The 14,740-nt window shown below is 36.2% G+C and overlaps 1 protein-coding gene across 1 annotated transcript in view; it reads left to right on the plus strand.

Annotated features, from left to right (window-relative positions):
- The window catches only part of LOC138713217 (cytochrome P450 4C1-like), a 44,405-nt gene that overhangs the window by 19,316 nt on the left and 10,349 nt on the right, over positions 1–14,740 (plus strand). The window contains exons 7-9 of the mRNA XM_069845130.1: positions 1,112–1,272; positions 1,508–1,614; positions 10,496–10,564. Coding sequence (XP_069701231.1) covers positions 1,112–1,272; positions 1,508–1,614; positions 10,496–10,564 — 337 coding nt within the window. The remainder of the gene's footprint in view (positions 1–1,111; positions 1,273–1,507; positions 1,615–10,495; positions 10,565–14,740) is intronic.

The following is a 14,740-nucleotide window of genomic DNA, read 5'->3' on the forward strand; positions in this document are numbered from 1 at the left end:
TTCCATTCGAAAATCGAAATCGAAAAATCGAAGGAGAATTGGGAGGAAAATTTAAAAGGTACGCAAAACGCGTCCTTGCAATGGGTTGGGGGCTGTACAAAACTAAATATGTGAGCTCCAAGCCTGTTGGCCACTAGTCTCACTCCGGGTTACGCTGCTCCCCTGAGGGAGCTCTAGAAAATTTTGAAGGGGAAGCCGAAATTGGACGTAACCTCTTAGGTACCACATACGCGGGGGGGGGGGCTGACTTTGATCAATTGATCACGGAACGGGGCGAGGAGGAGTTGGCTGGTGTTTGCCGTTAGAATGGCAAGACGCCGTCATCTGTTGTTCGATGACAAAGCATGTGAAGGCCGTCGGAAGAAGCGCCGTGAAATCTAATCTGCAATTTGAGAGGTCCCTGTCCTTTCAATTTGCGACTTATTGAGTGACCTCGTATATTTAATAGACAATTTATATTATCTGAACTAGGGCATACATCGTTTATAATAAGGGTGGAATATATATGGGGAAGGGCATATAGGTCCGTGGCCCATTTCTTATAGGGCTCATCCCGACATTTGTCTTACGCCTGAGGAAAACCACGGAATACCTTAGGCGAGATGAGTTGTCTCATGTATAAGAGACTAGCCAATTTGGCTATTATGTAGGAGGTGATTGTTGTCATGAGCCTTGTTGAATCGTCTCAATTTTGAGACAAGCCATTTGGCTATATGATGGCTCAATTACGAAGAGGGGGAGAGATGTAATTATTTAATTAATTTAAAGTAATTAGGGAGATTAATGGGGATATGAGTGCAGGTCCGTGGCCCATTTCTTTTAGGGCTCATCCCGACATTTGTCTTAGCGCCTTAGGAAAACTACGGAAAAACCTAGGCAGGATGAGTTATTTCCATTCTGAATGAATCCTCATAATATGCCATGGAACCTATGCTCACAACTTAACAGTTTTGGTACCAAATTCCCAGCTCTGATTATAACTGTTAAGACATAAATTGTTGTCTAAAATGTGTCACACAGTTTTCTTTCACACCAGTAATTTCCTATTACTTTGCTAAATGTATACTCAGAAACTGTGTAAAGTTTACATTGCAATGTTTTATTTTTTAAGCGAAAAAGACTGCATAGTTCACAGAATAATGCGTCCATGGTTTGAATATGACTTCTTGTACTGGAATTCGAAGGATGGAAGGAAGGAAGCCAAATATGTAGAAAGGGAGAGGAAAAACATGAACGTAATAATCAGTGACAAAACGAAAGACAGAGATGAAGGTAAGGAAAATCCTGTTTTATACATAAATATATCTTAAAACTTCAAAGTTTTCGGGATATATATGATAAGACTATTACTATTACTATTATTATTATTATTATTATTATTATTATTATTATTATTATTACTATTATTGTTACTATTGTTGTTTAACGTGTATTTGTTTTGCCCAAAATTCCCAGAACAGTGTTGTGGTTCTCGTAGTAACATAGCTTATCTCTGCTCTGTTCTCAGCCCCCAACATGTCGCCTGTAATTCTCAAATTGCTTCAGGAGAAGAAAGAAAAGAACCTCTGCACTGACCAATATATAAATGGAGAAATCCATACTGTAATAGTAGGGGTAAGTAACAAAAGGAGCTTCAGTTCATCGTACAATTGTACCTTACTTATTGCTAGTTTATATCACGATGCTTCGAAAAGTCCGCTTCAAAAATTTAGTATAAGCTACTGAGCAACTTCATAATAAAAATCAATGAAAATTTTGATATTAGTGAAAACTTTCAAGAAGCCACAAGAACATTAAATGTATCGGTGAAATTGAGATTTACGGTGACATAACCTACAATAATAATAAGAAAGTATATACTTAGTAGTGCTGCTTATGATTACGTTTTCTCCGGAGCGGTTGTTTGTGTGCTTTCAATCGGAGACCTCCGGATTACCTCCGATTGATGCCGCGCAGGTTGTATATGTGCTGTGGCGCAGACATACACTTTCCGCTGAGCATTCCTTTAAGGGGAATTGGACGTTATCGCATGCAAAGTAATGGTAAAAATAGCCTATCTTCAAGCAGTCATAAATGTAATACTATTTATTACAGCTATTTCACTTTTTTAGTGATATATGTATACACATTAAACTTTAAAATGAAAAAAGAATGGTTAATCTAGTGTAAATCTTACCCTTAAATTAATTTTTGAATTTAAACATATTTTTATATAAATTTACTACACACCTGTGATTAGGTACACTCTATTCACTTATCATAGCATATATTGGATTAAAATTTTGGCCACTTACTGCTAATAGATACTAAAGCATACCCTACTAAAATTATTAAAATATCTGTAGAGTTATGGGCATAGGGCTTATACTAATCTTCAATTTTTTTTTAAATTTATTGACGGTGATGATTACTATAAGCCCTATGCCCATAATATTACAGATATATGAATAATTTTAGTAGGGTATGTTTTAGTATCTATTAGCAGTAAGTGGTCAAATTTTCAATTCAATATGTGCTATAATAAGTGAATAGAGTGTACCTAATCACAGACATGTAGTGAATTTATAAAAAAAAATGTGCTTAATTAAAAAAAATTAATTTTAGGATACAGATTTACTCTAGAGTCACCATTCTTTTTCATTTTAAAGCTTAATACGTATACACACATAGCTAACAAAAATGAAAGACCACTGATAAATAGTAGACTATTACATTTATGACTGCTAGAAGATAGGCTATTTTTGCCATTATTTTGCATGCGATAATGACCAACTCCCTTTAATCGGATCAGGTAGGGAATGGAGTCCGCTGACGTCCGCGTATCTTTTAAAATCAGTTCTAATTTGTTGTTGTTTATTCTCTCTTTTATCTTAATCTCTCTCTCTTTCTTCGGCTCTTTTTTTTTCTTGTTTCGCTTGAAGTGCTACGTTAGCTGACAGATTTTTTTCTAGTTTTAAAATTCACAGTAGGGTAAAGGTTGGTAATATCGTGATAACTCAAAATAAAATGCAGTTTTCTTCAAAACAAAATTTCATAATATAACTAAATTGACACAGATGGAAGTTCAGAGTGTTCCTTACACATACATTATAGAATAAACATAAACAATTTTAAGACTTTGGAGGAAAAAGTTAATTGATTAAATGAAATCATACCTAGTAATATCGTGATATACAGAGTATTATCGTGATAGATGTTTGGTAATATCGTGATAATTCTTTTAACTTAGATTGCAAATATACAAATTCAAATTAAACTTAATTAAAGCTTGGAACATTAGCTTTCAGTCAACATAGTATCTAATACAAAGTCCCTTTCAATCAAGTAATATTGCCAACCTTACAATTAAAGACACTGAAAGGTCCTTGCAAACTGAACACTTTAAGCACTAATCACTGTCGTCATTTGAGAATTTCATGGATTTGTCGCATTCAAAGCACATGAACTGGGGTGAATCATCAGCATTAGCACATAGTTAAAGATACCACCTTGTGCAAAATATGCACTGAATCCACTGTGCCCCATTACGAGCTGCAACATCTCTTGAATACATGCCATGACACACTTTGCAAGCCGTTTCATTCTCTTCAGAACTAGAAGATGAAGGCTCTGTTGAGGGAGCTGCGTTTTCTGCTTCTGTCTTCTTTGGTCTACCACGAAATCTTTTCTCTGGTAGTGGAGTAAGCACTCTGGCCTTTGTATCTACATTTCTGCGGCGCTTTCCAGCATTACCATCAGAGCATTTGGGCAAGCACAAGGTGTTCCCCACAATCCCGTTGGCACTGTCTGATGGAAGTGTTGCTGTTCGAGTTTGACTGGAATCTCCATTTCCAGCTATTAGGCGAGAAGATGCAATTGCTTCAGATTGTATTGCATTGCGATTTATGGGATAAATTCCAGCTTTTCTAAACCCATTTCTAATCGTTTCTGCACTAAATTCAATTGCATACGGCACAGAAAACTTGCAGAAGTCGAATCTAGTTGGAGCACCTACAGGATTGTTATGTTTGTAACGTTCAAGTTTGTTGGCCCATGCATTCTTCAATGATTTATAAACGCTGAGATCCAGTGGTTGAAGGATGTGGCTGCGATGACTCGGAAATGTCATCAAGTGGATATCATTTTCACGAGCAAAATCAACGACGCCTATTCCCACATGTGATGCGTGCGAATCTAATATTAGCAACACTGGTCTGGCTGGTGAAATGTTCCTTACAAAGTGATTCATCCATTTTAAGAAAAGTTCTGAACTTATCCAGCCATTCTTCGATGCACTGATTAGTGATCCTGTTGGAGCGTCTTTGTCCAAACCATTTACTAGTCTCACGCCATTAAACATTATCATAGGCGGAATTGCTGTTCCAGAGGCATTACAGCAACCTAATACAGTTTGTGTTACTCCCTTCTCCGCGAAAGTATTACTGTAAATTATTTTCTTTCCTGTTTCCGCGACGGTTTTCGAAGGCTTCACCACAAACGTGACTCCTGTCTCGTCACAGTTAAACATTATTTCTGGCTTCTGTTGCAGCTGAAGCTTGGCTACTTTCTGTTCCAGTTTATCGTAGAAGTCCTCAATGTTTTCTTTATTAGCTGTAACAGTTCGACTTACTGCTAACTTTTCTGGTGCTCTCAATGATAAGCCATATCTTTCTCTGAATGACCACCACCAAAATGGTCCTGTTTTTTCTCTGTCTTCATTAAATGAAGACGTTTTTGAAGTGGCTTTCGACAACTCAAATTCAAGACGCTTTATTTGTGTCACATTCAGCCCAAAACCTAATTCTTGCATTTCAATTATATACTTGACTAACCTCAGTTCTACTAATTTAGGTACCGGTAGCATGAACGGACGCCTGAGTTTAGGAACTTCAAATGGCCCGCCCTCTCCAAAATCAGCATTTCCAACGTTACGACTAATATGAACCTTCAGTGTACTCCAGGGTACACCACACTCCTTTGCTGGCTTGTATATAGTCCAATTAACATTCAACACCTTTTTCACAGTATTTTGTAGGTTGACAACACTGTACGTTCGTCTTTTGTTGACTTTCCTATCACCGTTGCTAGCAGAGATGGAACGGAACTGTAAGGAAGAAGGCATAATTCGTAAGCCTCCCTCCGCCATATGTATCAAGCTACATAAACTGCTTGCACTCTAAAAAATCGAGAAGATGTTACACTTGTATAAAATCGTCAGAGTATGTGTCTATACAGTATATTAAAGACGTACTGCTAATATATCGACAGACATTAATTTTTATGTTTACTCATCTGGTTTTACAACACTTTTCATTCTTTGTTGAAGCCTGTACACTCATACGTGCCTTCTCCTGCGGCACCATTATGCTCACTAAAGGGCTACTGCCTGTCGGTCGGACTTCCTTGACAAACGCGCTTCTATTCCGATTGGTAATCCCATGGTAGACCTTCAAACATGGTATCACAATATTACTGCTATCACGATATTACCAACTTTTACCCTATATGTGGAAAGGCGTATTAGTTTTATGTCATTGATCAAATTAATAACATTCAATCTAACTGCAAAACTAACGCAGAAGTAAAGCTTTTCAGTAGCTAATGTAAACATGTACAGTATACTGTAGTTCTCCTAGAAACTCTCTTTTAATCGCAAACAGTGTTTGTCAATTATTATTCTAATCGGTTTAGTTTAACGTATAATATATTGAGGGAGCTTCAGAATGGAACAAAAGAAACGTGGGCTATCAATGGGTTAAAATTTACTGTCCAACATAATTTATTCAGATTCTTCACGGGACAGGATTGAGATTATTGTGTTAAAGGGTGTCAGTATTTGAACTGCCTCTTCTAAAACGCGCCACTGTTTCTCTTTAATAAAAATACAAGCGGATATCAACTTAAGAATAATTGTAATCATATTATTACCACATGTTTCTTTAGTTTCATTCAGAAACTCAATATTTTAATCCAAACAGCAAAATATAACTCAAGTCGTCTTTTAAATATTTCATATGTTTTTTATTGCCTTGAAAGTTACGTTTTAGAGAAATTTCAAGACTTTTTCCTATACTGTGCGCCTATGGGAACAATAGTACTAAAACAATTTAAAAAGAAATCGTATCAAATGTTTTGCGTAATTGTTTTCAAGTTCGCGTTTGTGCGATCGCTTCAAGTGGTCTAACACATTCGAAGTTCCACCACCCTTAGAGTAAATTCGCCCACAAAGTTTACAATTTATTATTACATTCAACTAAATTAAAGAATTTCCATGCGACGGATATCCGATTTGGTGCCATTTTATTCCCTTCACAACTACCGTCAGTCCGTACGCGCCGGTCGTTCTTGAGCTAACTGTCGCTTCGCTCCGAACCCCCGCATCCCTCCGTATGCCCCCTGTTCCACCAACGGTAGTACCGGAGATCACCGGTGGAGAGATTTATTCGTAATCTCCGATTCCTCCGCGGTAATAGTCACTCCGATGAGCAGCACTGATACTTAGTCAATAAGAATGTCATTTAACATTCAACAGACAAAAACATCAAGAAATAAAACTTTCTACATTCCTATTGCTAGTTGGAGCGATTAAATGTACATGATAGAAGAGGATGGGAAAAGTGGTAACACTGAAATTCTACAACACAATGACAATACCAATATTACTGTATGTAATGAGCAGAGAAAGGGATTTGGGGTATTATAACGAATGATGAAACGTAGTATAGATATTCGTAGCTGAGTGACTGTCAAGCGAGCTGCATGGACGAGTACAGTCCACTTCATACAAACTTACACGCACAAGACTCCAATAAACAACATTACAAATATACATAATTAAATATCAATCTCTACGTCCTCTCGTGTGTGGTAGACAGTTGCCTTCTATATGGAACTCGCCTCTGAATATGTATGTTTCTCTGTCAGGAGCGTGTTAAATTAAAACCTTTATTTACAATATCATGAAATATGATAGCACATATACAGCGTATATTTTTTTTATTTTATTGGGTTATTTTACGACGCTGTATCAACATCTAGATTATTTAGCGTCTGAATGAAATGCAGGTGAAATGAGACCGGGGTCCAGCACCGAAAGTTACCCAGCATTTGCTCGTATTGGGTTGAGGGAAAACTTGCCCCGATCGGGATTCGAACCCGGGCCACCTGGTTTCGCGGCCAGACCCGCTGACCGTTACTCCACAGGTGTGGACATACAGCGTATACTACAATATTTACGATATAGCCTAATACAGTATCATTAAATTCTGAACAAAATGTAGAACCAAACGAAATGACATTTTCAATTAATGCTATGTTTTGTTGATGAAACAATTATTCCTGCTGTGCCTTGTTATAATAAATTGTAAATATCATTTTCAAATTTTCAAAATACAACTTTGCTCTGTTGCAAGGAAGGAAATTTTTTAACATGGAAAAACTCCGCTCTACATCTGCAGAGACAATTGGAGAGTACTTGAAACAAGATACGTCAATTAAATTCACGTGTTGAATGACGTCATTGGGACACGTCTTTGTTAGTACATCTGAAATCCGGCTAAGAATACTATACCTATCATTTTTAATCAAAACTCTGTTCATTTTTTCACCAACACGTTTTCCTACTTTACCTTCTACTGCACTCAGTTTACTTACAATAGTCCTCATAATATTTATTTGCTCAACTAGTTCTACTCCTGACTTTTCTAACCGAATAATGGCATCCGGTAAATATAACAAAATTGACTTCATATCCATGACTTCTTTTTAGATTGTTCTATCATTTAGCAGTTCCTGGCGTATTTGAATCGCAGCCGCGTCATCGGGAAGTTCTTATGCGACAACTGTCCTGTTCACCTGTTGTTGACGAGCAGAGATCTGCGAGTATGTCATGGAGGGGAGGACTTTGTATAAAGGGTTGTAAACAAATGGCTGTGTAGATGCCAATACTAGCTTTTACTGCTCCAAATTCCGTTCCCTAGTAATCACACAAGAAACAGGATCCTGACAAAACAACAGCTGAACAGAGTAGTAACCATTGAATGCAAAGTAATATGATCATCGACAGGCTACTATATTTATTACTAGGTTGAAATGGCACTCCTTGGCTTGATATAGGCTATAACAATTGAGGGGCTTAACAAAAAGCAGGTAAGTGACAGAAACCTAGTTTTGAGGAAATTACAGTTAAAGTTCTACATGCAATGAAATATTATACACTAGTTTGGTGAACTCATGCCCATATAGCAGCACTGCACAGTGTGATCTCTTACCTGATTTTATCCCAAAGAAACATCCTTTTGGGCTATCACAACACGCACTTACCTCATTTTTTAATAATGTCACTTACCTGCTTTTTGTTCTAAGCCCCTCAATTGAAAATATCTTTGTTACTAGGTTGGCATGGCAATCCACGGTTTGCTATATATCAATTGCAAATATCATAAATATTACTAGGTTGGCATTGCAATCCACGGCTTGCTATATATCAATTGCAAATATCATAAATATTACTAGGTTGGCATGGCAATCCACGGCTTGCTATATATCAATTGCAAATATCATAAATATTACTAGGTTGGCATTGCAATCCACGGTTTGCTATATATCAATTGCCAATATCATAAATATTACTAGGTTCGCATGGCAATCCACGGCTTGCTATATATCAATTGCAAATATCATAAATATTACTAGGTTGGCATTGCAATCCACGGTTTGCTATATATCAATTGCCAATATCATAAATATTACTAGGTTCGCATGGCAATCCACGGCTTGCTATATATCAATTGCAAATATCATAAATATTACTAGGTTGGCATTGCAATCCACGGCTTGCTATATATCAATTGCAAATATCATAAATATTACTAGGTTGGCATGGCAATCCACGGCTTGCTATATATCAATTGCAAATATCATAAATATTACTATGTTCGCATGGCAATCCACGGCTTGCTATATATCAATTGCAAATATCATAAATATTACTAGGTTGGCATGGCAATCCACGGCTTGCTATATATCAATTGCAAATATCATAAATATTACTATGTTCGCATGGCAATCCACGGCTTGCTATATATCAATTGCAAATATCATAAATATTACTAGGTTCGCATGGCAATCCACGGCTTGCTATATATCAATTGCAAATATCATAAATATTACTAGGTTGGCATGGCAATCCACGGCTTGCTATATATCAATTGCAAATATCATAAATATTACTAGGTTGGCATTGCAATCCACGGCTTGCTATATATCAATTGCAAATATCATAAATATTACTAGGTTGGCATTGCAACCCACGGCTTGCTATATATCAATTGCAAATATCATAAATATTACTAGGTTGGCATTGCAATCCACGGCTTGCTATATATCAATTGCAAATATCATAAATATTACTATGTTCGCATGGCAATCCACGGCTTGCTATATATCAATTGCAAATATCATAAATATTACTAGGTTGGCATGACAATACACGGCTTGCTATATATCAATTGCAAATATCATAAATATTACTAGGTTGGCATGACAATCCACAACATGCCATATATCAATTGCAAATATCATAAATATTACTAGGTTGGCATGAAAATCCATGGCTTGCTATATATAAATTGCAAATATCATAAATATTACTAGGTTGGCATGACAATCCACAACTTGCCATATATCAATTGCAAATATCAGAAATATTACTAGGTTGGCATGATAATCCATGGCATACTATATATCAATTGCAAATATCAGAAATATTACTAGGTTGGCATGATAATCCATGGCATACTATATATCAATTGAAAATATCGTAAATATTACTAGGTTGGCATGATAATCCATGGCATACTATATATCAATTGAAAATATCGTAAATATTACTAGGTTGGCATGATAATCCATGGCATACTATATATCAATTGAAAATATCGTAAATATTACTAGGTTGGCATGATAATCCATGGCATACTATATATCAATTGAAAATATCGTAAATATTACTAGGTTGGCATGATAATCCATGGCATACTATATATCAATTGAAAATATCGTAAATATTACTAGGTTGGCATGATAATCCATGGCATACTATATATCAATTGAAAATATCGTAAATATTAATACCTACATGCATAACGAGTTTTCACTTAACTTATATTCGGTATCCAAGTTCTTTTCAATCTCTCATTCAATGGAAGACCTTATCACTTAGGAATAAACAACTGTCCCTCTCACTATAGTGACAACATTTTGGAGGAAAGCACATAAACATTTTTCTTATTACGCCTAGCCTAGCAACGCAACAGGAAAGTTGTTTGGAAACACGACGCACGGTTGCTAAGGGTGTGACGGCACACTAATATATAGGTCTTGGCCAGGAGGTACATGATATTGTACAATGACTTCAAATTTCCAGTCACCACACTATCATTTCATCAGCCCCTTCGGGCGTTAAGAAAGACCGTTCGTCGACTGTTACAGTTACAGCTTCTTGTCTGTATTTCAGGGGTCGGATACTACTGGCACTACTCTGGCCTTCACAGCTTGGCTGTTGTCCAGACATCCACACATCCAGGTCAGTACTAGCGTTGTGCTCTACACGCGTTATTTTGTGTTCAAGTTTGTCGAGTAGGCGAAGTTCGATATTCGCCGATGTTCGAATTGTAGGAGGAGGCCTATCGTGTTTGTTCCATCTTGTTTTAAAAATATTCGCTGTCCTTCAGTCCCGCCTGTTCATTGTTTAAGTCCTGTAGAATTTTAGCACATACATTGCTAATAGTTTTTCATATGAAATTAGTCAAATTTTGTAATGTCTTGGTTGCCTCTGTCACGTTTGAACATTGCAGGACTCTAGTCAGTACCATGCAGTGCATTGTGGTACATTCACACCAATGCCGGAAGCTGGAGATCTCTCTCATGCTACAAGATCATTTGACAAAGCTTTCACGCCCATAAAAGTTGTCAACGTGCAGCGAAACTTCTGTTTTTGTGTTACCATGAAGAGATTATGTAACATAAACAAGAAAGCATAATGACTTTTCAGCACCAAAGAGATGTGCAACATTTCCATCAATGCATATTATACCACTTATTTACTTACAAATGGCTTTTAAGTGACCCGGACGTTCATTGCCGCTCTCACATAAGCCCGCCATCGGTCCCTGTCCTGAGCAAACCTGAATACCAACCTGAATTCTAAACAACCATTTGACTCCTCAGACATACATGTTAATTAATGCACTAATAATGTTGTTTCTCTGTTCCAGGGTCATCACCAGGGAACGGATTTATATGGACTAAAAATATATGAAATATGTAAATATATATGTAGTTATTTTTACCAAAATATGGAATTAAATATGGATTTTTACCAAAATATGGAATTAAATATGGACTTAAAATTATAAAAAAAATGACTATGTACGTTAAATATTGGTACATTTTAATCAAACTAAACAAAAAATATAATGGACGTACCTTATCTTCCAATGTAGTTTCAACAAAACACAATTTTTATTGTCTGTTACCATAACAATAGGTTACAAACATTTCTTTCAAGTGCTGAAAAGTGAATCTTCTTCTATTGTCTCTGAGGATAGATTTATACTGACTAAAAGAGCGTTCGACGTCACAAGAAGTAACTGGTACATAATTCAATTTCACAATGTCTGCTGGGGATAAGTCCAAGTTAATCTTCACTGTTGATTCACCACTCATCACAGCAACAACCTTTTGTAGTTCTTCATATCCAGGGTTTTTTGAAAGTACAGTGTCCACCTTAGCTCTTACTGCATCTGCAACTTTACCTCTACCACGATTCAGTTGTTCCACAGTACTATTTATAATTTCAAAACTTTCAGATAGTGAAAGGTGCCTATTTTGGAGACTTTTGAGCGTTTTTATGATGCATGAAAATGTATGCTGAATGTGAGCTAAGTCATTCTTCACACTTATGTCACAGGTAACTGTTTTCGCAGTATCAATTGAGACTGCATCTTCAGAGTCCAATGCAAGGAGAACATTGTTAATAGAGTCTATATGTTCGGCATAATATTCAACTGCTTCTAGCCATGTACCCCATCTAGTTAAAATTGGCTTTGGTGGCAATGGAATTTCAGGGTACATTTCTTTCAACACGTTAACTCTACTGGGAGCTTTGAGAAATACTTTTTTCACTGATGAAATCAACAAATCTACTTTAGGGAAATTGTCTCTGACCACTTCTGCCACACGATGAAATGCATGCGCCACACAAGTAAAATGAGTCAATTTAGGACATACAACAGATAATGCTTGTCCAGCTTTGACCATATAAGGGGCAGCATCGCTAATAAAGAATAACACATTATCGTACATAATACCCTTTGGCCACAGGATACCCATAGCTTCGTTGAACAGTTTAACTATAGTTTTGTTATTGCACTTTTCTAGAACATCACAATGTAAAAGAATTCGTTCAGAATATTGTTCACTTAACAAACCGATAACTACATTACCAACAAGTCTACCTTCTTTGTCGGGAGTCTCATCAATGGAAACCCAAATTGAACTATCTTTAATTTCATCTCTTATCTTCTGTATTGTCTCATCGTAGATGGATGGAGCATACGTCTTCCTAAGTGTTGACTCATCCGGGATTGTATGTTGAGTATATTTTTCAAGGAATTCCCTGAAGACCTTATTCTTTAGTTTGTAGAGAGGAATATCAGCAGAGATGAGAGAACGGCACAGGTCGATGTTAAACTCAGATCTTACATTCGATGTTGTTGGTTGTGTTAAAAACAATTGTCTCTGCTTGGAATTTAGTTGTTTGTTGGCCTGATGTTTACTAGTTGTAATGTGTTGTTGCACCAGGAACTTTTGTGTAGATGATACTGCACACTGACACAAATTACAAAATAATATTTTATTGTCAGTTGATAAACCATCTTCTTTAAATTCTGAAATGTAACTTGTTAGTTTTGATTTTAAATTGACTGAATGACGTACTTTTGGCATATTTACCGTCTTTATAGTATGATTTACAAAACTGAACCTATGTGTACTCTGACTGGCATTTAACTGTTGAGCTGCACAACTGAAGTCTGTTAAAAATTTTAAATTAAATTAATACAGTTTTGTAACTTACTTTCCCATTGTTGATAGGACTGCTAATTTTCAAATAACTCTGATGTTAAAGGGATTACTGAACATGTGTTTAAATCTCTATTGTTGAAATGTATTTTTAAAAGTTAATGGAATTTTGTTTTGTTTTATTGTTAAACCTAATATAATATGGACTGTTTTATATGAAATATGGAAAATATATGGAAATTAACGAAAATATGTACTAAACTCTAAAATATGGAAAAATATGGAAAATAAAAGTAGGATTTTTCAACCCTACACATTGTGAAACATAAAGATAATGCAAAATATAAATTATATTAGCTTTATAAGTAAATATGTATTTACATATAAATCCTTTCCCTGGTCATCACGTTATTGGCTGCATAGATGCTTTGTATTCTTTGTAACTAATTAATATGTATTTTAATGTTTGAGTACTTCAAATGATGATTAAATGACAACCGCCCACCACAACATATTCATGACCCCATTGTAGCCAATTAGCTTGTCGTCAGCACGACACCTCATCCTGCTCAAGGTTTTTCCGTGGTTTCCCTTGAGTAATAAGACAAATGTAGGGATGAGCCCTAAAAGAAATGGGCCACGGACCACTTCCCTTCCCCCACTCTTTCTCTTCTACTATCACAAAGAACTTGTTAATTTCTTAGATAATTCTATAATATGATAATAGGAGAAAATAAATAGGCTATACTGTAAGTTCACAGGGCTAACGGCTTCGAAGCTGGGTACCTGGTTCTAATGAAGTTCACTGGAAGCAATTAAAACATGGGGGCATGAGATAGTTACTCTGCCTGCCATAAAAATTCACTTCAGTTAATCCCCAAGGTAAAAAAAAAACTGTCCTGAGCAAGATTAATCCTGTATCTACCATCATATCCCACCTCTCTCAAATACATTTTAATATTATCCTCCAATCTACGTCTCGGCTTCCCGAAAGGTCTTTTTCCCTCCGGTCCCCCAACTAACACATTGGTACTTGTTATTGTTATTACTGATCGTATTGCTATCAGTATCACGAGGAACATTGCTACTACTACTATTACTGCTACAATTGCTATTGACATTAGAACTACTATTGTTACTAAAATACTACTATTCGTAATATTATTGATATTACTACTAATGCTTCTACAACTACCGATACTAATAAAACTACTATTGCTACTACTGTAACTAACTACTGCTACCAATAACACTACCAAAAATATCGCTAGTACTGCTAGTACTACTTCTACCTATACAACTACCAACCCTATTACTACTACTACTACTACTACTACCAATTCCACTACCAACAGTACTACTGCTACTACTACCACCAATACCTCTACCAGTACTACTACTGCTACTATTACTACTACTACTAATACCACTATCAACACTTCTACTGCTATATCTTTCGTACTCAGCGCGCAACTGTCTTGTTCGCATAAGTTATATATAAACATAAACAGCTATTGTTGCGACTGTATGGTCAGGACATGTAGCACGTACGAGTGAATCCGGAAATGCATATAGATTATTAGTTGGAAGACCTGAGGGAAAAAGATCTTTGCGAAGGCCGAGACATAGATGGAAGGATAGTATTAAAATGGATTTGACAGAGGTTGGCTATTATGAC

The sequence above is a fragment of the Periplaneta americana genome, chromosome 2 (genome assembly GCF_040183065.1).
Source record: "Periplaneta americana isolate PAMFEO1 chromosome 2, P.americana_PAMFEO1_priV1, whole genome shotgun sequence".
NCBI lineage: Eukaryota > Metazoa > Arthropoda > Insecta > Blattodea > Blattidae > Periplaneta > Periplaneta americana.